The sequence below is a fragment of the Phaethon aethereus genome (assembly GCF_964289735.1).
Source record: "Phaethon aethereus genome assembly, chromosome: 2".
Taxonomy (NCBI): domain Eukaryota; kingdom Metazoa; phylum Chordata; class Aves; order Phaethontiformes; family Phaethontidae; genus Phaethon; species Phaethon aethereus.
This window is the reverse complement of record NC_138582.1, coordinates 83,401,364-83,426,486: the sequence shown is the minus strand read 5'-3', so window position 1 is coordinate 83,426,486 and position 25,123 is coordinate 83,401,364. Positions and strand designations below refer to the sequence as shown.

The 25,123-nt window shown below is 36.8% G+C and overlaps 1 protein-coding gene across 1 annotated transcript in view; it reads left to right on the top strand.

Annotated features, from left to right (window-relative positions):
- DNAH5 (dynein axonemal heavy chain 5) overlaps positions 1-25,123 on the top strand; it is a gene marked incomplete at both ends in the record, with an annotated part of 132,058 nt that overhangs the window by 70,043 nt on the left and 36,892 nt on the right. Inside the window, 13 exons of the mRNA XM_082015325.1 lie at positions 5,850-6,026; positions 6,515-6,719; positions 7,191-7,333; positions 8,076-8,210; positions 9,824-9,946; positions 10,981-11,194; positions 11,644-11,867; positions 13,431-13,626; positions 17,429-17,601; positions 20,208-20,338; positions 23,071-23,224; positions 23,985-24,252; positions 24,848-25,079. Of these exons, the coding sequence (XP_081871451.1) occupies positions 5,850-6,026; positions 6,515-6,719; positions 7,191-7,333; positions 8,076-8,210; positions 9,824-9,946; positions 10,981-11,194; positions 11,644-11,867; positions 13,431-13,626; positions 17,429-17,601; positions 20,208-20,338; positions 23,071-23,224; positions 23,985-24,252; positions 24,848-25,079 (2,375 nt within the window). The remainder of the gene's footprint in view (positions 1-5,849; positions 6,027-6,514; positions 6,720-7,190; positions 7,334-8,075; positions 8,211-9,823; positions 9,947-10,980; positions 11,195-11,643; positions 11,868-13,430; positions 13,627-17,428; positions 17,602-20,207; positions 20,339-23,070; positions 23,225-23,984; positions 24,253-24,847; positions 25,080-25,123) is intronic.

Sequence of the window (25,123 nt, the reverse complement as noted above, 5' to 3'; positions counted from 1 at the left end):
AGCCACTTGCTGGGAAGCAGGGCTTCAGTACGTGCAGCAGTTGCTCCAGAAGACAAACATTGGAAAACGAATGCCCCCCCTTCCTCCTCCTTTCTTTTTGCTTTTATTGCTGAGCTGACGTCATATGGTGTGGAATACCCCTTTGGCCAGTTGGGTCAGCTGTCCTGGCTGTGTCCCCTCCCAGGATCTTGCCCAGCCCCAGCCTGCTGGTGAGGGGGAATGTTGGAGAGACAGCCTGGGTGCTGTGAGCACTGCCCAGCAGCAGCCAAACGCTGCTGTGCCACCGACACCTCTCTAGCTACCGGGACACAGCACAGCACTAGGAGAGCTGCTCTGCGGAAATTAACTCCGTCTCAGCCAGACCAAATACAATTTAATATAGCTATGTTTCTGGCAGTTTATAAAAGAATAAATAATGAACTTTTTCAGGAACATAATCAGCACATTACACTTTTAAAAACATGGATATTTCACTTTGGGACAAACCTGTAATTGAAGGTATTTTATACAATAGAAGAACAACTCAGTTGTCAAAATACTGCCAACTACCTGGCAGCCCCTAGTGCAGCTTCAGAACAAGGAAGAAGAAAGAGTAAACAGGCTGATTCATGAATCTAGAAATCCTCAAGAAAATACAAATTCTTTTGGTATTTCTTGAAATTAATTGCAGCTGAGATTTAGAACCAGAAATATAAGTCAATGCGGCATCAAAGTATGTAATTTTAAAATTGATCTTCTTACCTGGTTGTCTGTTAACATTTCTAGAAGCAAAATGTTTGAAGAATTAATCAGTGTTTACACAGTGTTTACTCTCTCTCTGGCATGAGATGAATAATTTAGAAAAACAGAGCATGTTATAGGTGTATTTTGGAGGGAAGAACAGCATTTAATATATTTAAATTTCAAAGTGACGATAAAGTGAGCTTTTTCTTGTACATGCCATATTTTATCTTCCAAAAATGAGAAAAAATAAATCCTTATCTTGAATGAATGCTGGTAATGAAAGAGTGAATGATACATTTAGAGACTTGAGCATACTATTTTTTTTAATGTAGCAAATAAATTGGTAAAGATGAAGTATAAGAGTTCTCAAGAATTTACCTAATGTTCTGTAGTAGTATCTTTCAACAAAACTTTCAGCATTTAATTCCAGTTTTCTTTCCTTTTAAGAAAACAGTAGAGTCAATAACAGTAAAAAAAAGTTGGCTTCTGATTTTTTTTTTAATTCTTAAACCCTATATTGTCTTAGAAATTTATCGGTGAAATAGGCTCCTCAGGATTAACACTTTTAAAAAATCTAAATTAAAAGAAATACTAATTTATTTTCTCTTTATTTTTTCTTGTCTAGTCTGTCTGAGAGAGAATATTTTGTTGATGTTATTTTGCTTTGATGAAACATGGATTGTCTCATGAGCATCAAAAATTAAAATTTTCTTCCTTGTGGCTGAAACACTGATTCCTGTGATCATAGAGATAATTCCTTTATTACTTTCTCCTGAAAACCAGGTTAATAGACCTTTCTTTTGTATAATCCCAAATTAATGTTCTTTTACATGGGCTTTAAACTTGAATTTTAAGCTAGGAATAATTTTGTCTTCCTGTTTATAAAATTAGATCATGCAGGCCATTGTAACATGTTTATCCCCCTGTTTGCAGACTCAACAGAACAAAACTTCACAGATTACTATGAGTTGTCAGACTGACTTTTAATGTCCTCCATTCTAGAAAGTATCACATTAAGAAGTTTTTTTTCCCAATAATTTTTAAAATGAATGTTTCACAGTGTCATTTCACTCATTTCATTTTCCAGATCAAATAGAATACCTGTAGAAAGTACAATTAATGCTCATGTAGGCAGTGTTGCTTAACTAGCTAGATGAAAATACAGTTGGCTTCATATTAACTTTCAGATTGAGGAAACTTTTTAGAATGATTACTCTGTACTATTCTCAGATTTCATATGGTTTTAACCCATAAGGCTTCTCATGCTTGCAAATCTTATATAGCTTGCTTGTTTATAACAAGATTCCTTGTCCATAAATCCCTGATTTGTCTGGCAATGGAGAAGTTGACGTGACATGTGGCATGGTCTGTGGCACTGCCTAGAGCAACCATCCTTGGTGTATTAGAGGCTTCAGCACAGATGGAAGTCAGGAGCAAGACAGTATGCTGCTGTGTGAGCCTCTTCCTGGGGGCCGGAGACAGTGGGAGCCCCCCCCCCCACCCGGGGAAAGTGTGCCCTGAGCATGGAGGATGAAGGAGCTGTGGGAAGGGGTGAGAAGACTTGTGTGCCTTCAGGGAAGATAAACAGATCAGTGAGCTCTTCGCAGAGACACTGCAGACTCAAGATCCCTAGCTCTGTAATGGGGGAGTGAGAGAATGCATTCAAAGCTTTGGTGAACAGAAACTATCAAGATGAGGAAGACTTGTCATTTCTGTAGTTTCTACCAGTACTTCTACTACAGTAAACTTGTAGTTTCTGGCAACAGCAGCTAGGTTTCTTTTCCACTTGCGTATCTGAAATGGCAGGTCATGTGTAATGCCTGGAGAATAGGTGAGGAGCAGTAAGATCCTCTAGGGGAGGCATCAGAACCCAGTTTAGCCTTAACCAATTAAGAGGACAAAGAGTGTGATTGTCATCTGAGACTCCCTCTTGTGATGGAGGCACCCATGTGCTGTGACTTGTTGCCTATGGAGGTTTGCTTGCTTGTGAAGGACTAAGGGTTGCTGCAGAGGGTTGTTACCACATTTCTCTAGTAGTGCCTACAGCCTTTGCCTTTTAGAGTGACAAATCATATGGAGCTGGCTGTTCATTCACAGCTTCTTAGCAACACTCGAGAATCATCATTAGTTAATTTGATAGTTTCTTTGCCAAGTCCAAAATGTTTGCATTCTTATTAGAAAAAAAAGTGTTTAATAATTTTCTGAAAAATTTGGCTGTTTTATTTTACCAATTTTACCAATGCAAATACATTCAGTCAACATGAGTACCTTGTGTATATTACTGCAAGGCTTTACTTTTTTTTTTTTTAAACTAATATGGATGCTTGGGAAAGTGTAGGTGTAAATTATGCATCTGGGACAGTGCTCCCATGAGATTCTGCTTGTGTTGTTCCTTTCTGTACTGACAGCACTGCATAGGGCCTACTGATGTTAGGTTCTCACAGCTCTGCCTCCTTGCATTGGTTAATTTGCAGACAACTTCTTGAATTTTTCAGTTTAAATTGAGCTATAGATTCAGCTGCAAAGACAACAGAACCAAAGCAAAGCATTTTATTTTGCCTTATCAGTAGTGATTTACCTCCTCTCTTTAAAGTGATATGCAGACTAAATTTAGTTGTGTTGAAGTAAGTGTTGCATGAAAGTAGTTTCACTTAATCCATGACCTTATGCTTTTATTTTGGTGGTAGCAACAGTCAAAAGGAAGACAACAACAGTTTTTTTGTTTTTTCCTTTTGGATAACACAAAACAAATTACGTTAATTTCAGCCATGAAACAACCCTTCCAACCTCCCTTCCTCTCCCGCCACAGAAATTGGCTGTCACATTGCAACCTATAGTTATTTATCATTTGAGCCAACAGCATTTATTTGTTTTTTTGCTTGGTTTGGTTTTGCTTCATAAATAAAATATATTGATGGCTCTTTCAGTACATCTCTCTTTATATCTATTTTGTAGTGCGCTTATACTACATATTCCGGCAGATCAGGGTAGGTGTTAATCTTGCATTGTTCATTAAGGGTTTCCTTTTGTAATAGAATTAAATGGAATTTTCTTTCTTTAGTTCCTAATTCTTGGATGCTGAATGAAACATAGCATTTGTTGATATTTCAGAAGAACTTTGAAAAATAATTAAAAACAAATACGAATAGCTCAGGAAGTTCTATATATTTAGATTTACCATCCTTACAATTTATAAACAACTAAATATGGCAGCCTATTGGGATGCAATGTCATGACATAAGTGTCGTGGTTTAGCCCCAGCCGGCAACTAAGCACCACGCAGCCGCTCGCTCACTCTCCCTCCCACAGCGGGACGGGGGAGAGAATTAGGAAAAACCTCGTGGGTTGAGATAAACACGGTTTAATAGGACAGAAAGAAAGAAGGGAACAATAATGATAATACCAACAAAGGAATGTATAAGAACAAGTGATGCCCAATACAGAAATTGCTCACCACCCCGTGATCGACAGCCCGTCCCCGAGCAGCGATTTCCGCCCCCCCGGCCAACTCCAGTTTATGTACTGGGCATGACGTCGTATGGTAGGGAATATCTCTTTGGCCAGTCTGGGTCAGCTGTCCCAGCTGTGTCCCCTCCCAGCTCCCCATGCACCCCCAGCCTGCTCGCTGGCAGGCCAGCACAAGAAGCTGGACTGTCCTTGACGGCTCAGCAACAACCCAAAATATCAGCACATTATCAACAGTTCCTCATCCCAAATCCAAAACACAGTCTCACACTAGCTTCTGTGAGGAAAACCAGCTCTATCCTGGCTGAAACCAGGACAATAAGTGATTTCCAAATTCAGTGAAATAGATCTCAAACTTTTCATATTGCTATTCTCATCTAAAATGCCTCCTAAGCAGCTTTTGCAAAGTGATCAAAGGTATTTGATCCACTACTCCTCAACCTTCTCCAAAGCAAAAACATCTTACCAACTTGTCTACTCACCCCTAATATTTTCTGAATAGCTAGTGAAGTTCCAGATACCTGTTTTAAGTAGTTCTGACATTTAATCTTTAGCACTTTGTTTTCCACCTTCCTGTTTCTAGAAATCTTTTTCATGTATCTACCTATTTGTAATTGGTCAAAGGTTTATTTACTTTGGGCAGCAAGAGATAGAGTTTCAAAAGATTAGGAAAGTAGAAAAGAATTACAGAAGCACAAAGTAGCTGAGATATAGAAGGCACCTCTGGATATTGTGTAGTTGAACACACTTCACTCAGAGTCAACTAGAGCAGGTTGCTCAGGACTCTGTCCTGTTGAGTTTTGAGATGGAGACTCCATAAACTCACTGAGAATCCTGTTCCAGTGTTTGACCACACTCACAACAACAACCAAGTTTTTCCTTATGTTTAAATGGAATTTATTAATTTCAATTTGTGACAAATTTTAGTTTGAGTTTTGGGGATAAATCTGCAAGTGTTTTTGCTGATGAATGTATTTTATGTAGGAAATAAGTTCATGGGATGCAAATGAGAAGATTAAGATACAGATAAGCCACACAGATAAGAGGAAGCTTCTGGGTAACTCAAAGAAGCAGGTTACTACTTTGAGCTAAAGGCATCAAAGAACAAATCCTCTTCTATGATCTTGAGAAATAGGTATTTTTTAATTAGGTTTTGTTTATCCAGCATTACAGATATTGAAATGCAGGACAGATACTGAGATGCAGAATGAAAACACTACACACACCAGCAGACATCCCCCACTGAAATCCTAACTTTTTTTCTGCAACGCCAGATGTTTCTGGGGTACCCCGTATCACTGCTAGAAACTAATATTGTGCAGAATAAATCAAACTTGCATTCAGTATATGTGGTATTCTTTCTTTGCAGTGTTGTTGTATACTTTAAACAGCCATTGTTATTAAAGAATATTTTAAAAGAATGATTTTTGTGCTGTTGAAAACTTCTTTTTTCTCAGTATCCATGTTTAATATCCAGTAGGAATTATGCATACTTTGGTAAAATTTGACCTTCTGCTGCCATACCCAACAGATAGGGAATCTGAGACCCCCAAAAAGAAATCAACTTTCCATGCTCGCCGGACCTTTTGAATTGCTAGAGTTGGATTTACTCAGACTTGCATTGGGAACTAAATTTATTTTCTCACCATGCTTTGTAACAGGGATTTTTGAAAAGACGTTCCTTCCAAGAAGCTGAAATTCTACGTCAGCTGTATTCTTCGTCATTCCCAGACTTGTACTGCTTCAGCATTCAGTCTCTGCAGTGCAAGACTGAGATGTTGGAAGCTTTTGTGATTATGCAGAGCATTAATATGCTGCAAGGCCTTATCCCACCTAAGGTAAATTAGTGTGGATTTTTTTATATTTATTTAATCTAATGGAGATAATTTTAAGTCATGACGTTATGTAGAGAGGAGATACTTTGATGACATGGAATATTAATGAAGATGCAGGTTAGTAAGGAATACCTTCTTTTCCTTTAGAAAACAATAGCTAGGATATGCCCTCTTTCACATTTGGATTTGATGTTAAGCACTGACAAGTAGCATGCATCACACAGCAGTTTTCCTTCAGGTTTTTTGGGGTGTTTTCTTATCAGATTATAAACTTAGAACTTAAACAGATCAAATGCTGTAATGGGTGATTAAAAGTGATATTTACAGGGTGCTTTTCTGTATTTTGTGGTACACTCGATATTGATTCAGTCTTCATTGAGAAAGGTGTCAGTAAATTTAAACATGACTGAAGGCTTTTAACCTGATATTACTAGTGATTATCAAGTAGGGTTTCAGGCTATTGAAAATAAAAACCTAACTCAATCCTTCAGGAGCAAGGAGGGGAAATGACTCCAAAATACTTGGAAAGGCTGTACATCTTCTCTCTGATGTGGAGTGTAGGAGCATTACTAGAACTGGAAGACAGATGCAAAATGGAACATTGGCTTCGAAACCATGCAACAATAAAACTTGATCTTCCCTGTATCCCAGAAGGCAGTGAAGATACCATGTTTGATTATTATGTGGCATCTGACGGTTAGTAACCCAGCTGGGTGGTATGGGATAAAACTTAAAAGTAGTTTTGAAGTTGTGCTTCTTTTAGAGAATTCAGAAGTTTTTTGTAGCTTACCTTCTTCTGTGTTCTGTAGCAAGTTTTGTTTTACAGCTGCACTTTACTGGAGATGCTTTATACAGCTTTTTCCCTGTTTCCTGAGAAATCAGAATGTGGATATATTGTTACAGAAAGCTGCATGAACTTTGTGCCAATGAATTCTCAAGTGAACAAAAATAGACAAACCTTGTCCTTGTCATAATTTATGTAGGAGAGGAATAAGATACAACTTGAAAGATTCTATGATTATATGATTCTATAATTTTGTTCTGAATTTACAGAGTGGGTTGCTATATGTGAGACAGAGGCACTGAGAGATGAGTCAGCTCAATGGAAAATAAAAGAAGCGATAATGCCTTGTATTTCTAAAATATTAACAATTTCTTTCTTATTAGGTGAATGGATGCACTGGAATACACGTGTTGAAGAGTATGTATATCCCAGTAGCAGCACTCCGGAGTATGGTACCATTCTTGTGCCTAATGTTGACAATGTGAGAATGGATTTCCTTATTGAAACCATTGCAAAACAGGGCAAGGTACTTTTTCTATATTTCACATCTAAATAGTAGTAACAGTACACGTGATAAAGTTTTTGAATTAGAAGTGATATATATTATCTTATTGAAAAGGAATTTTAACATAAAATGGTGATTCCAGGAGCTACATTTATGTAAATATCCATGAACTCCTGAATACTCACTGCTTCCAGACTTTTTTATCATCCCCCTCCCCATCCTTTCTGTAGTGGAAATAACCATAATTACAGCTGAGATCGGGTCAGAACAGAAGCAATTTTTTCATGTAGCTGTTGGAGAGGGGGCAGCACACAGGGCAGCAGAGGACCAGACTCTGCTGATACAAATTCTGCTGACATGTGGCAATTACAGAGTTTATATACCTTTAGGTACATAAACACCTTCTTCACCAAAACCAGCAGGTAAGCAGGATATGGTAAAAAACATCAGCAATTGAAATTTTTCAGACACTGAGGCTCTATGGTACATCCTTTGTGAAATAATCAACTTTTATGAATAATTAATTCCTTTGTTAGTTAAATTGTGCTGATTGACATGACTTTTTACTGCAAATATTTTTAAGTTGAGGCCTGCAAAAGTCTACGAGACATTAACTATTTTGCTTCCACACGGCCCTTGTTGAGAATTTACCTTAACTTTATTAGTTTCATTTCTATTTAAAAGCTAAGTGGGATTGCTGAGGCTTTGCCAAGACACCCAGCTCTTGTGTTTAATCTTATTTCAATGTTGTCTTTGTCTCTAGGCTGTCCTACTAATTGGTGAGCAAGGAACTGCAAAAACAGTTATCATCAAAGGTTTTATGTCAAAATATAACCCTGAAAGCCATATGGCTAAGAGTTTGAATTTTTCATCTGCAACAACCCCATTAATTTTCCAGGTATAGTAGACATTCACTTTCTAATAAAATGTGACTGAACTCAGAGATTTTTCTGAGAATTTGCCAGGAGGATGCTTCGAAAGTGGTTTATTTATTTGAAAATGAGTGCAGAAACAAAAAAGCACCTGCTCAAAAGGACTGAGTATCCTAACACATGATTTAAAAGACTTCTGTATAAACCATGCTCCCTTCAACTTCTTTGGTAGTTATTGAGCTGTTCTTGTACTATTACAATAGCATGCGTATTATTTACTTCATCACATTTAATGTTTTAATGTCAAATGTATCAGTTCTCACTAATTGGGTAGAGTTGTCAGTGACTTCCCTCAGATTTCACTAAAAGCCATGAGCAAAAGAAGTGCTACCCACAACAATCTGTCATAAAAAGTGTGCTGTCTGCAATTTATATTTCAGTAAAATAAATTACTCATTAAAAAAGTAACACATGCCGTGCAGCTGCTCTAGATTGAACTATGAATACTTAAATCCTGAACTGTGCTGCCTGTCCAAATTTCTACTGAGCTACTTTGAATTATTTCAAGTTTCTTTAATCTACTGGCAATATGTATAGAACATATTTTTAATGCAGTTTGGTAAGCCAAGGTGAAGCACTGTCTGTGCTGTAATCAGAAGTGGTGTCTATAAGCTTGATGCATCATCTATCGTCTGGCGTTACAGCACAGTAGAAACTATTAACATGTTTAATATACAAGTATGTAATTTTGGTCTTATTTTCCTTAGTACTTTTTCCTGCTATTGATTGGGCTATAGAAACAAAAAGTAGTGTCGGTACACCTATTTTGTAAAATAGATGTCAAGTTTATTGATGATACATGATAGTCTGATGATCAAGACATCTGAAATAGATGTGCAAGTCTAACAGTAAAGTCTCTAATAACAGTCTAGACCAAAGCTTTGTCTGTTACGACACATGTGCTTTTAAATTACTCTGACTTTCTAAAATCTTGGTCTGACTGATGCCGCTTGTGTATGAAGGCTTTCCAGGCTGCTGTAGAGGAGTCTAGGTACTATGTAAGAATGCAGATATTTAGATTTGCACTAAAGAATAACTATACATTGTTAAGTAAGCTTTAACTTGGCATAGAATAAATAAAAACTGGACATTAAGAACAATGGAGCTATGTGGGAAGAAAAGTAGTGGTAAGTCCACTATTAAAGTTATTTCATCAAGTCTATTTATGTATGTGATTTTAATTATCATTGTATGCTTTTATGATTTCTGCTGGAAAGGTCTTCGAGGATCACATCTTTCAGATCTGACAGACTATTAGTTTAATCTTTATTGCTAGTAACCATCAATTTTGATGATAAATGAGTAAAATGAAAGAAAAGTTTGAAAAGGTTTCAAAATTATGAAACTCTTAGGCATGGTTGTCTACACTAGACATTTTTTATATCTGATACCAACCTAATGCTGTATAGCGTGAGATTTCAGACATTCTAGTTGAACTAGTGCAATTACCTCCAGCAGATGTGTTGTCTAAACCTTCCTCAGTAAAATTTGCTGTAACAAAACCATCAATATGTTTAAGTGATTGAATCATGTATGAAAGGAAGGGCTCTTTGTAACCATGCAAATTACTTTTTAACAGCGTACAATAGAAAGTTATGTGGACAAGCGCATGGGCACAACTTATGGTCCGCCTGCAGGCAAAAAGATGACGGTCTTCATTGATGATGTGAACATGCCCATAATAAATGAATGGGGAGATCAGGTTAGTTTGTAAAAGAGGAGAAAAGAAGGCAAAAAATATTTCTTTCGTTCCTCGCTACACTGTAAAACTGGCTTCTCAGTCAGGCAATTGGGGGTAAATTTGATATGTAGTGCTTAATTTTTAAACAGTTTTTTGAAGAACCCATCTAGTTTTATATTTTCATGAATTAATTGAAAATAAATAAATATACTGACTACAAGAAGCAGTTCAAGTACTCCTTAAAACATGCCTGTATAATTTTAACAATGTTTATTACCAACACTCATTTTTTAATTAAAAAAAAAAATTAGGAAAAAACCTTTGGCACACAAATTGTGATAGAAAACTGTGTGTGTGGACAATAATTAAAATACTGTGAATACTGAGAGGTAGGAAGTGACTTCTCTGCTTTAGAAAACATGGAAGTCATCATTATGTACATTGGCAAGATTGCTCTGAATTATGCTGCTTTGGAAACTAATGTTAGAATTTCTAGAAAAGTATAGTCATGTAATGTACTGTCTGTAGGATGTTTTCAGCTGGTCAAACAGAAAAGCAGGGGGTCCATTTCTGGCTAAGGAAAAGAATCTTGCATTCTTTTGTATGGTATTCTATATTTGCAGCTGGAGAAACCATTTTTGTGATTGTTACACATGGAAATGTCATCAAAACTTGGTAGCAAATGAAACATGCGAAGATGCATCAGTTTGGGGTTGATTAGAACAAACTGGAAATTTGTGTTAAAAGGGAGAAGTATTTCCAATACAGTAACATTGTACATCATGCAGCATTCAAATGGGAATGAATTGAAATATGAAGGATTAATTCTAAGCTAGGTATTCCCCTCTACTCCCAGGATTTATGTCCATAGATATTACCAGTGAAAAGGACAATCTAAATACGCTTATTCCTAGAAGTGCCTTTTTCTCCTGAAGCTAATAATTGGGGGGAGAAAATAATGGTATACTTATGTACTTGAAAGACCTAATAAAGAGTATGTGTTTCATTTATTTGTGTGTATAATATTCTGTTATCTAATACCTAGTTTTTTACAGGTCACTAATGAGATAGTTAGGCAGTTGATGGAGCAGAATGGACTGTATAACCTGGAAAAGCCTGGTGAATTTACCAACATTGTGGACATTCAGTTTCTGGCTGCCATGATCCACCCTGGGGGAGGTCGCAATGACATTCCACAGAGGCTCAAGAGACAATTTTCTGTGTTCAACTGTACTCTGCCTTCTAATTCTTCCATTGACAAAATTTTTGGTAAAGGGAAATTAGCTTTGTATCCATCCCATGTTGAAAATTGTAGTTGAGTTTTCTTTATCCCTCTATTAGTCAACTTTACGATTAAAATTGAGGCTTAACCCCCCTCTGATTGGCTTACCAGCACATTTTCCTTCAGTAATCACTCACCACCTGCAATTTCATCAGTCTTTAAGTTTTTTAGGTCCAGTCCGATTTCTGAATCTATTGGTTTACTAAATGTTACGAGGAATGGCATGAAGGCCATTCCTAATTTTAGTGATAGTTCTGGAGAGTTGCAAAGGTGCCACTGGTGCTAAGAATAAGTGACTAAAGACTAGACTTTCACAAATTACAGGGTCATATTAGTTTCAGAGAAGAGATTAGCTATTCAAAGGCTGTGGAAGCTATTTTGGTAGACAAAATAGGAAAACCTAATGAAAATTTGGCGATTTTTTTTGTTCTCACAGGTGTAATTGGAGAAGGGCACTACTGTAGTGAGCGGGGATTTTCAGAAGATGTGACGAAAACAGTAGCCAAATTGGTCCCACTCACACGCAGGCTGTGGCAGATTACCAAGCTAAAAATGTTGCCCACACCAGCCAAGTTCCATTATGTCTTCAACCTTCGAGACCTCTCAAGGATTTGGCAAGGAATGCTGAACACTACATCAGAAGTAATCAACGAACCACAGGTAAGTGCAGCACATCAGTGGCTTCCTTAGAGTTAGTGTTTAATTAGTATATCAAAGAGGATGAAGAGTCCAACTTCTTAGCGTCTGAGTTTGCTTTAAAAAAAATACCATTCTGATTAAAAAAGTTTTTCAGCATCTTTTTGTTCTGAGGCAAAATGTTTTAGTCCAGCTTTTACAGTGCCAACTGAAATGACAACTTTGTTTCATAACTATAACAAAAAATGCTTCTTTTGACAGGAGAGGATTTGCTTCTATCTGCTTGTTCTATTACTGACAAATCCTAGTTCATTTGAAAGAAGCGAGCAAGGAAAATTATGGGAAGCAATTAACTTACTTTAACCCAATGAAATTGTGTATATATTGATTAAAAAAAAAAACAGCTCCCATCTCTCTACTAACATCTTGAGGCTTTCAGTCACTGCCTAATACCTATCTAACAAACGATTTCTGGTTTATGGCTTAAAAGGAAGAAGTAGTAATGAGTGATAGTGACCTTTTTTTCCCATAACCCACCTTTCTTCCAGAAAGTCTCAATACTTTCTGCATCATTTATATTTTAATTATTTTAAGGAGAAGTCATTTAGTGTTTTGAGCACTGAAATATGGAGTGCTGGAACAGCAATATTTATGATAATCATGGAAAATTTGTTATACAGTTGGGTTACATAATCACATCGTGTTTAACATACTTTCCTGCTTGTTGAGTAAGCTCCTGAATCCTACATCTAAAATGTAAATTTTAGAATTTATTTTAATTTCTGATGCTAAAAGTAAACAGCACTAAATTGATTAAATGTGTATATATATTGTTAATTAATGTCTTTTGAAGTGTAACAAACAACTGCTTAAAATCTGATTGTATAAATTTACGTATTAGTTCTGAGACTTGACATAGTATGTGTCATTTGTACAAAGTGCTGTAGGCTCAAACAGGAGGTCTTCAAGGAGTGCTTGGAATTTTTTCTACTACTGTATAGTAATAGTGTAGGAGCTAAACCAGTGCTGCTAGGATTAAGAACCTGACAGGTTTTTGTTCTCCATCCTATGACCAAACCAAAGGACTTCAAAGGTACATTGAATCTGGAGAGGGAATAATATAAACATTTGTACATTTTTTTTCTCTAATTACTTTTGATATAGTATTGGGAGTGACATCTGTGTTTGGCATGGAATTATTCATGCCATGATGCTATTATTTCCAGCCACCTTCTACTTAATGAGCAGTTTAAAAAGTGCTTTATCAGTGCATCAACATGTGTTAACAGGTATGGATATAGTTTTAGGGCTTGGGAAATAAAATCTTAATGCAGTAAATATGCTCCAGTTTGGAATGCTAGATTAAGACTTCTTGCACAGTTAACTGAATATGAGCTTAAAATGCAGAATTAGAAGCTCAGGGTATCTATCCTGAATAAACACCAAAATACTACTGTTTTTTTTTTTTTCCAGTGTTAATATGATTTTTAAATAAATGAGTAAACAAAAGCATTGCTTTTAAATTGGCATAGCTTTGTTGCAAGCCTAATCTGATTGAATTTTCTTTTTTTTTTTTAATAAATATAGGTACTGATAAAACTGTGGAAGCATGAATGTAAGCGTGTTATTGCTGATCGTTTCACAACCTCAGATGATGTAAACTGGTTTGATGCAGCTGTGGCAAAACTCATTGAGGAGGAATTTGAAGAAGCAAAAGCTTTGCTGGATCCTGAAATTGATGCATTCTTTGTTGACTTCTTAAGGGATGCACCTGAAAGAACTGGTAAAGAGGGACTCTGATAACCATGGAGACGGCAAGAGTAGGGAAGGGGATATGATAAAATAGGTATTAATAGAAAGATGTTAAAAATGCATAGTAAGTTTATGCATCGAGGGTGGTTGTTCTGTCTAGTGACTTTGAAGGTAGTGTGTGTTACCCACTGTGGCACATCTTTATATTCATGGGATTTTTAAGTCTATATTTATATCCAAGTTATCTGTATAGGAGAGCCTTGCTTCCATTTCCATCAATGTGGTAGACTGACAAACTGCCAAATAGTGAGCATGAGTCTATATTATTCTAAAATGATGAAAGAAGTGTGGTATGAATGACCTGAAGTGGTGGGGTTGTAGTACTAGATTAAGGATAGCACTCTAGCTATCATCCCCTAGAAACCTGGTAAAAGAATACTGCTCTGGGCTAATCCAGTCCTTAGGAAATAACTGGTACAGGATTTTGTGAAAATTCAGTATTATTTCAAACTCTTCTGAATGCTAGTAAAACCTTTTGAATTATCCATATGGCTTATAACAATGCCTTTGTGTCTTTTAAAGAAAAGACGTGGTGTCACTGAGCTTGCTAAATGATCTGGGAATATTTGTTAGTTGATGCAAAAGAACAGAAAGCAGTTGTTTGGGTTTTGGGGAAGGTCATTGTTTAACCCATTGGATGATTCTATTATGTGTGTTCATATCACTGTAATGATGGATAGTGGAGGCAATAAAGGGTTGGCATGAGTTGTCAATGCCATTTAAATCTCTTCTTGTATAATTGAAGTAGTCAGAAGGCAGTGACAGAAGGAGAATAAGGGATAGGAAATGTTTGATTGGAAGGAATCAAATAGAAGTAAAAACCAAACTGGTGTGAGAAAGTAGTCAAATGCATTCTTAAATAACTTGCTAAACTGCAGCAATGTAGAGAGGACTGAAATGTGTCAGAATACATACTGACAGCGTGAAGAATGACTTTTAATGTGAAAATTTGAATCCACGCTAGAAACCATTATGTTGAACTGAAAAACAAATGCAAAAAGAAGCACGTGTTTCCCAAAATAACTTACTTCCCGGTGACAATTTAACTGTACCTATCCTGTAATGTGCCCTTTTAGTATGCAACTTTATCTAAACACAAAGTAGGAGGCCCAAATTTAGAAAAGGTATTTTTTGTTCTCAATATGTTTGCCAGAACCTTGAGAACCACTTCCTGTTTTGGCTTTAAGTGGAAAGAATAACAAGTGTAATTTTGTTTTAATTTTCCTTTTAATGGAATTTAGTATTACCCATTATGATGGAAGTGTAAGAACAGGAACTGGATTTCTGAGCTCTTAAGTATATATTAAAAAAATACATCTAACATCAATTTCAAATAACCCTATGCTCAGGTTAGTGATACATTTACATATACTCCCTGTATCTCCTGGTTGTACAGTCACAACATATTTGTCCCTGAGAAAAATACACGAAGACTTGAGATGAAGTAGCTCAAACATCAGCTTTTAGATCTTAGCTTCACAGAAATTGTTTGTTGTGTTAGTGTTCTGGAGACCCTCAAACTGTTCAAAGGCATTCTTTATCAATTGGTTTTGACATTGCTATTTAGTACTTGTGATTCTGAATCCTGAGACTAGAGAAGAGTTTAATATATTACACTAGCTGCCTCTGTAAATAATGTAAATATCTGCCCTTTCTTAGGTTTAGTACTTGATCATGCTATCTTTTGACATTAATATAAACCAGCAGGAACAGGATTAAGCTGATACAATTCTCTTAAATTGTTTAAAACTGTAAAGACTTCACTACAGTTTAACTCCTTGCTATATTCCTTATTACTAGAATTACTTACTTCATTGATTTTTAATTCCACCAGTTAGAGATAATACTGTGAATAATATATTTCTTTGGTAAGTAAGAGGAGGCTTAGCAAAACCAATTGTTAACAATGACTGACCTATGGTAACTGGAAAAATATATTCTGCAGCATATAGGTCATGAAATCTTGAAACTAATGGAACTAGCTGTATGTAAATAAGAGCAAAATTGTATTGTGTCTACTGTTACTTTTTGAGGAAAACCAAACTGACCAAACAAAAAAACACCATGGTGTCTGCTTGCTGGCACTCTTCCGAAGGAGTTTGTCAGTTATTTGCTGATGAAGTATGGGCTGGATGAACAGCAAGATGGGTTGAAAATTGGCTGAATGGCTAAGCCCAGAGGGTGGTGATCAATGGTGCAAAGTCTAGTTGGAGGCCAGCAACTAGTGGTGTACCCCAGGGGTCAATACTGGGTCCAGTCATCTTCAACATATTCATTAGTGATTGGGATGATGGGGCAGAGTGTACCCTCAGCAAGTTCTCAGATGACAGAAAACTGGGAGGAGTGGTTGATAGGCTAGAGAGTTGTGCTGCCGTCCATAGGGACCTTGACAAGAACCTTACAAGGCTCAACAAAGGGAAGTGCAAAGTACTGTACCTCGGGAGGAAAAATCCCATCTGGTGGCCACCCATCTGGAAAGAAGCTTTGCAGAAAAGGACTTGGGGGTGCTGGTGGGCAGCAATAAGCCAGAACATAAGCCAGCGATGTGCCCTTGCAGGAAAAAAAGGCTAGTGGCATCCTGGGCTGCATTAGAAGGAATCTGCCAGCAGGTCAAGGGAGGTGATCCTTCCCCTTTATTCAGCACTGGTGAGGCCGCATCTGGAGTACTGTGTCTAAGTCTGGGCTTCCCAGTACAAGAAAGACATGGACACACTGGAGAGAGTCTGATGAAGGGCCACAAAGATGACTAAAGGACTCTTCTACAAGGCAAGGCTAAGAGGGCTGGAATTGTTCAGCCTGGAGAAGAGAAGGCTCAGGGAGATCTCCTCAATATGTACAAATACTTGAAGGGAAGGTACAAAGAAGGCAGAGCCAGGCTCTTTTCAGTGGTGACTGGTGACAGGACTAGAGGCAATGGCCACAAACCAAAACACAGGAGGCTCCTTCTGAACATCAGGAAGCACTTTTTTACTGTGAGGGTGACTGAGCACTGCCAGAAGCTGCCCAGAACAGTTGCGGAATCTCTCTCTTCGGAGATATTAATAAGCCATCTGGACAAGGTCTTGGGGAACTGGCTGTAGGTGGCCCTGCTTGAGCAGGCGGGTTGGACCAGATGACCTCCAGAGGTCCCTGCCAACCTGAACCTTTCTGTGATTTTATTTGCTGTGAGTAACAATTCTTACTAATGAAGGCATGTCACCTTTAAGCATGATTAATGCTTATAAATGGAAAGATGAGACAGCAGAACTATTTCTTCCTTTCCTTTGGATGGAAGGCTTGTGGCTTTCAGACCACTTGATAAACCAATGGATGCCTTTTCACAGTGAATATAGTTTTTTTGTTGTGGCAATTATTCATTTAACAGTAATTTTTTTTTTACTAATGCAATGATTTAATCAACTTATAGTGTATTTCTTTTACAAAAAAGATTATTTGTAATTTTTAAGTGCAATATTTATTTACCTTCATTCTCTGGTGCTACTTGCTTCTAGCATATAAGTTAATTTCAGTTTTTCATCATTCAAGTTTCAGATGTAGGGAAAGAAGGCTCCTTAGTTTTTGCTGGTTTTTGAGAATTAAGCAGCGGAACTTACTATTGGTGTAGGCAGGGTATAGGCAGTGCTTTCATGTGTACATCTAATATGTAATATTATGTATAATAAACGTAATTCTGGGTGGTTAAAGAGACTTCTAATTACTTACACTTATTCCCACATTGAGCCTTCATCAATCATTTAAACTGCTAAGGTTTTGCTACTTGCTTTTTGTTCTAGGTGAAAAGTCAGAGGAGGTTAATTTAGATATTCCCAAAATCTATGAGCCAATTCACTCTTTTCATCAGCTACGGAATCGTTTAAATACGTTTTTACAAAAATACAATGAGAACATCCGTGGTACTGGAATGGACATGGTTTTCTTTGAGGATGCTATGATTCATTTAGTCAAGGTACAGTCTTACTGGATTGCCATTTGTTGTTGTTTCCTTATCCTTAGTGCCTATGAATGGAGGTATGCATGAATCAAGGTAAATTACTTCTAAAACTTCATGAAGAAAGTAATTTATTGCTAGCAAATATTTTGTCCGTCACTACATGACTAGGTATTAGAACTCAACTTTTCTGAAAATGCACTGACTGGAACTATTCTTTTATATCTATCACTTATGTCTAGTGGGATCAGGGTCCTAAGTATTCTAATTCTAGCTCAACCTTTCTTCTTGTTAGTTCTTCTCAGAGCCCTTCCTTTCTTTGGAATGAGTCAAAGGAAATTCAGGTTAGGACATAATTGGTTGCTTATGAAGGAGTACGCACAGCAGAGTAGGAATAAATGTAGTCCACACTACCTTTGTAGATCCACAGCATACTCACTTCTTTTAAAATTGCTTTGAATATGGATTGGAGCGGACCATAATTTTTAGCACAGCACAGCTTGATAGGATTGTCCACACAGAACAGGCTTCATACAAAGGAGAAGATTTAAAAAAAAAAAACAAAACCCTAAAAACCCTATTGTTTCTCAGTTGCACAGTGAGGTTAGTTGTATTTGTTATCATAATTTATTAAGAACTGAATATTGGATTGTACCATCCTAACAAATAATATAATAAATATCAAAACAATTTAAATTTAATTATATTTGACAAACACTTGCAGTGTTCAAAATTTTGGGGTGGATTCTTGTCATTTCACAAAATTAGTCCTTTTGTTTTAAGTTCTTCCCTGCAAAACAGATGATGTTCTGCCATAGATTTCTTCAGGAAAATTGTTAAATCATCATTACACTCACTAATACATTTCTGGCTTATTCCTAGTAAAAAAATCTATATAAATTCAAGATCTAGCCCAAAATTCCCCCTCCCCTCCTGCCCCCAGAGCCACCTGTCATCAGGAATCTCTTCTTTGGGTAACTAGATAGTAAATACCTGAAATGTTACCTTAACTTTCACTTGGATAAAATGAATGTATAGTGTTTCTCTGATCCCATATTCCTGAAAGCAGCATTTACAGCTGTGCAGGTCGGAGCTTTATGCATTAGCTAGACTTGAGAGAGCTTCTAAGAGAAAGCTAAGTAAGCACAGTTAAGGTGATACCTAATCTGAGCTGAGGTAGTATGACTTAAATGACTTAAAGCTGAGGAGTATCTTAGAGAACAATTTACAGCTTGTGTGCCTCTGCCTGGAAAAGATCCAGTAGCCATAATTGAAGTGATCAGCAATATTCCAAGGGTGGTGTGCAAATCTGTTTTTCTGTCTCTGTTTAAATACTAAGTATGCTTAGAGTAAACCTTCATACTTGATTTCATCTTTGGTTATAAAGCATTAACCTATGAAAAATGACAGGTACATTGCAATCCATATGTAAAATACATGGATTTAACACTGCAGGAAATTGGCATGACTATTTTTAATAACTTGAAAATAAGTATGTTAGAGGAAAGGCAAGTAAATAGATATCACAGGCTGCGTATTGGCATGATGGAATTCCAGGAGCATCAGAGGGATGTTCAAGATAATAAAGAGAACAGGAGCCAATATGCTGTGTCATTGTTTGTGCAGAGGAGACTAGCTGCCAACCAGCTGGTTGGTACTACCTTGCCTTTGAGAGGCAAGTGGCTCCATGTCGTTCTGGAAGTTAATGTAAGCTCGTCTGTGTACTCTGAGTAACTGTCCATGTGCAACTGATGGGGTGTGGAGCAAGTTTGTCTCCTGTGCTTAAGGGCATATTTTCTCAGGATCAAGTCACATCTTCTACTTGTTTCCACATTTCTTGGCGCTGTTTTTTGGCTGTGGACAGTGGGACGAGTGCTGCATGCAATTCACAGTTAGTGTTGAAAATTTTTTTGCTCTGAATTGCATTGCACTGTCCTGAATTGAAGGGAAATGTGGAGTAGGAGGTAACTACTGCCTTTTGCTTTAAAAGATAAATATTTACATGGGAAAGAAAGGGACATCTACTTGGGACATGTTCCACTGTGACCAAATATTCACATTGATATTGTGCATTTTTATAATCAAGTAAACTAGAAGCTTAAGAGGTTTGACTATAAAGGCAGTATTATTACCTGCTGCAGAGAATACTGGGAGACTGTTTGTCCTGAATTTAACATGCCTGGAACAACTTGTCTTTCTGGTCACAATGAAGGGGCCTGGAGAGATGAATCTTACTAAAGTTGTCCAGAGGGTATGGTACTGGGGAAATTAATATTTCCTTCCCAATTTTAATTATCTGTCATGCTATGATAGCACATCACTAACGAATCACAGTTGAGATTTACTTGTGCTTTGTGGAAGTGTGCGATGCAGTTCTGCTGATAATTGAAAGTTCACAGTGATGGAATCAAGCGGTTTCTATGCTATTCGAAGGTTTACATAAAATCGTGCAAAGTGCAAATGTCCATAGACTATATTAATAGTAATGTAGAATCCCTAAATGAAACCTTAAAATTTTCATTTGTTCTGCATTTCTAATCTAATTTTATTACTTCAGTAGCATAGGATTTTTGTGTGTGTAACTTTTACGCATTGTAGCAATAAATGACTGTGATCTTACACAGATTTCTCGGGTGATTCGCACTCCTTGTGGAAATGCTCTTTTAGTTGGAGTTGGTGGCTCAGGAAAGCAGAGCTTGACAAGACTGGCATCTTTCATAGCTGGCTATGATACGTTCCAGATAATGTTAACAAGGTGAGCATTAATTAAAACGTAAGTAAATAAGTACTTTGTGTTTTGAGCTCTTCCTATAAATAAAGCAGGCTCCCAATCTCTGCAATGGGAGAAAGAACAAGCTTAACATAGGTTGAGCACAGTTGCTTAGAGTGGAAAGACGCGAAAATCCTGAGAGACTTACTAAATTTGCTTGATATTCTGCAATGAGTCTGAGCTTTTACCATCTTTGTAGTAGTAAACTGTTTCATGTGTTTCACAAGAAGAGGAGGAATATTGCAGTGTCAACTTATCTTTACTCTGTGTCTTTACACAGTACACTAAAGTGTACTGAAAGTATTTGTAGGTGCTATCTATCCATAATGCCTTTACGAGTTTATCTTGTAATACTTGAAATAGCGCCTGTGTGAGGAGGTGGAATCCTCATCCCTGCCCATTAATTTGTTAGATATGTCAGTATTTTGACAGTCCTTTCTAAGTGTATTTTGTCCTATTTTATATTGTTCAAACCAGTGTAGTTTCTTTTGGAATAACTCACAAAAGATATAAAAATTAAATTATAAATCCTTCTCTGAATATTTTAGAATGAGTACCTCCCAGACTGTCTGTAGGACAAGTCAATGATCAGGAAATATTTTTGGCACTCAGTTCTTTTGCAGCTGTGTTGACTGCAGAAGAAATAGTAGATTCACATGTGGGAATGCCTTTTGGTGAGGAGCTCATCGGAAGATCTGTCTGAAATAGGAATGACTTCAGGAGAGATTACAGTACAGTTGACAAAACAAGCAGTTTTGGATATGGTGGATATCATTCACAAAGAATTATGAAGCCCCTAGAAGGTGAAATACTGAATTAAGAAATTGGTGTGCAGCTTCCCACTTAAAGTTGCCTTGGCACCTGAGGATCTTAAGAAGACCTGTGTAAAGCCCATGAAAAAAAAAGTCCAGAAAAGATCTGGGAAACCCTTACACCTGAAGGCTTGTAAACCTGATGTATGCATCAGATGAATTAAAGAAACTATCGTGAAGAATAGACTGAGTGAAGATTTGAATAAACATGATTTTAGGAAAGACTGACCAAAGATTCTGATGAAATATAAACCTGCCTTACAAACCCCTTTGACTTCTTGAAGTGGGTCAACAAGCAAGTGTGGAAGTGTGATCTGATTGATAAAATTAAACTGTGCTTTTCTAACCTTAAGTGTTTATCTAAAATACATCTAATAATTTTTGCCAAAATACTTCTGGGAAAATTTTTGAGTCCTTCTTGGATAGAATTGTTTGCCCTTTGTTAATCAAAAATCTCCTGTTCTGTGAGTTCTTAAAGATAATAATTGTTGGATTTTGAATGGTTTCATTTAGTTCACCAAGGTAGATGACAGTCGTATTGCTAAGTCAATGTGTATAACAAAGTATTTTGTTTCAGGTCAGTATTTTTGGCTAATTTTGAGCAATTAACTGAATAACTCTTCCAGTCATTATTTCCCCTGGCAGCTGAAACAAAAGGGAATAGAATATTTGTGTCTTCTCTGTCTCCATTTCTAACTTTAGTGGTGCATTTGCTCTTGAAGCATCTCCATACAAACACATGTATGGAACCTTATTTTGGTTATTATATCTTTGCTGAAATGCAAAAAATTATCTTCTTAATCATCAAGAAAAAAATCGTAAGACCAATGTATTTATTTTCTGAGTTCCTCTCTAATAATGAGGAACTGTTGTACAATTTCTGATTTTTCAGCTCATACATGAGACCATTAAGGTTACAAAAGAAACTCTTAATAAAGTTGCATGCAATCACTTCTCTGTTTTAATTCTCAGTGGGCATCCTAGAAATTTCAGCTTTTATTGCAGTCCTTTGTCCAGCCATAGAGAGAATTCCAGTGTAACCTTGTGCATTGTGCTTATGTGGCAAGGTTTTGGTAGCAGGGGGCCTGCAGGGGTGGCTTGTATGAGAAGTTGCTAGAAGCTTCCCCCATGCTCGATAGAGCCAGTGCCAGCTGGCTCCAGATGGACCCACTGCTGGCCAAGGCTGAGCCTGTCAGCGATAGTGGTAGCACCTCTGTGATAACATATTTAAGGAGAAAAAATACCCGCTGCACAACAGCAGCTGGAAGAGGGGAGTGAGAACATGTGAGAGGAACAACTATGCAGGCACCAAGGTCAACCCACCACACCTTGTCTAGTAATTTTTATGTTTTTTAATCTTTTAGTTTGCTGCTCTCTTTCCTTTTTGTAAAACTGTGAGTGCCACCATTGGTGATGACTTTTACCAGAAAGGCCAACTAGTTTGAGTTTTATAATTAGTCAATAAAATCTAAAGTATCTTATTCCACCCAGCACATGGCAAAATCCTGTGAGACAACACCTGTCTGTCTTAATTTTCTCTAGCAAAAGAGAAATAGCATGATAAGACTTCAGATTTGGGGATTTTTGTTTTTCTTTTTTTTCTTTTTGCTGGGTTTGGGGTGCAGGGTTGTGGGTTTTTATTTATTTATTTTATTTTATTTTATTTATTGATGTGCAAAGTGAAAAAGAGAGCAGGGAAAAAAAGAACAGATTAACTATTTAATGTTAGATTTTGAAATGAGCTATGTCTTCCCTCCTAATCCAAATGATAATTCTGAACTTTCATACATTTTTGCCTTAAATTCCAAGAGATTGTTTTTTATCTAAATTTCCTTGTTCTTTTTCTTTTAACCAGAAGCCCTTTTTAAAATGGATGAATATTAGTACAACTGTCCTTTTTTGTAGATCGTACAACACTTCAAACTTGATGGAAGATCTGAAACTCCTGTATAGAACAACAGGACTGCAAGGCAAAGGCATCTGTTTTCTTTTTACAGACAATGAGATCAAAGATGAGTCTTTCTTGGAATACCTGAACAATGTTTTATCATCAGGAGAGGTAAGATGCAGTCTCATGGTTATTTTTCTACTTTTTAAATTTTATAATTCTGAAGTGAAATAACGGAATTTATTTGAATATTCTTTTATACATCAAAGGGCACAGTTCCGCAAACTAAAACTCAAGTGTTTTATATCATTTACAGTATTATAAAAAATGGAAACAGTCCATTACCATACGTTAGAGTGAGACAAGGTTATTGTAAAATTAAGAATGAACATCATCGTTACATACAGAGAAATTGTCTGAGTAGACCCTTTTAAATCTGTTGGCAAGCTGTCAAGGACATGAAAATAGCTTAAAAAAATTGAGACTTGGGGAATATGACTGAAGTTTAACAAAATTGTCTGTTAAATTAAATATTTGGCTAGTGTAAAATGAGGTTTTGTATGGTAAATTTGTGTCCAAAGTGGATGAGATGGCATTTATTTATTTATTTATTATTTCAGGGGTGTGCTTCAGAGTAATTTCTACTAGTTATTAGAATATTAAAAGAAGAAAACAAAGCCATTGTACATAGATTATTTGCTGTTCACATGGGAGATTGGGTTTTGCTTTTATAGGAAGTTAGATTTCAATGTGTTTAATGGAACCACTTCAATAAAAGTTCTGGTTTAAAAGAGTAGGGTGGGTCCTAATACCTTCAGTGTCTGAAATGTATGTCTCTTCCTTAAATGATATGTATTAAATGAACTTTATGCTGTATACTTTATGTTGGATCATCTCATAAAGCATGAAAAAATCTTCCTTTTTCTCAAAGGTGTCAAACTTATTTGTACGCGATGAAGTAGATGAGATCATTAGTGACCTTATGGCCACCTTCAAAAAGGAACATCCACGTAGACCTCCAACCAGTGAGGTTCTGTATGACTACTTCATGACCAGAGTCCGTCATAACCTTCATGTGGTTCTTTGCTTTTCACCAGTAGGTGAAAAATTCCGAAATAGGGCCCTGAAGTTCCCTGCTCTCATTTCCCGATGCACTATAGATTGGTTCAGCCGATGGCCGAAGGATGCTCTAGTGGCAGGTAGGTGTATGTTTTGTCTTTACAGATATTTAATTCTCTGATTGGTGGTCATGAAGTTGTTTTAAGTGCTTTGAATTTTGCCAGCACACTGGCAGAAGTAACTTACTTAGTTCTAAAATTTGATGTAGATGTTTTGTTCTTTAAAGCTTGCTGTATTAAACTGTTGAAATATTTTTAACAGATGAAAAGCTTTGAACACAGTTTGAAGAAAAATTCCCCTTGAAGATGGCTTAAGGGCATTAGTAAAGAAGGAAAAATACTACTAAGGAAAGAGATTATTAGTGACTGTGCCTATGATCAGGCGTACAGAGGAAGGCTGTGATTACCCAATCCCTCATAGATAACAGTTAGACAGGTTCAGAGAGAAAAAGCAGTTGCACACTTTGGAGATGAAAGAATACCAGATCCTTGGCTATACTTTTTACTGAGAATTATGGAATGATGTTAAGAATCTGATGGTGGAGGGTAAAATCTGGGGTTTCAGAAGCTGGGGGAAAGCTGACGTACTAGATGCTGACATGTTTTATATTGCCTTGTTTAAAAGCTAAGAGTTTTCACTGAATATTTACTTACATTTATGTTTTTCTTTCCTAAGTATCTGAACATTTCCTGTCCTCATTTGATATGGACTGCACTGCTGATACAAAGAGAGAGATTGTGCAGTGTATGGGCTCATTCCAGGATGGAGTGGCAGAGAAGTGTTCTGATTACTTTCAAAGATACAGACGTTCTACACACGTGACTCCCAAATCCTACCTGTCCTTTATTCAGGGATACAAAACCACATACAAAGAAAAGCATGCTGAAGTGCAGACATTAGCAAACAGGTAAACCGCTCAGTTTGCTACTATCTTTCTGTAATTTTGTTTCC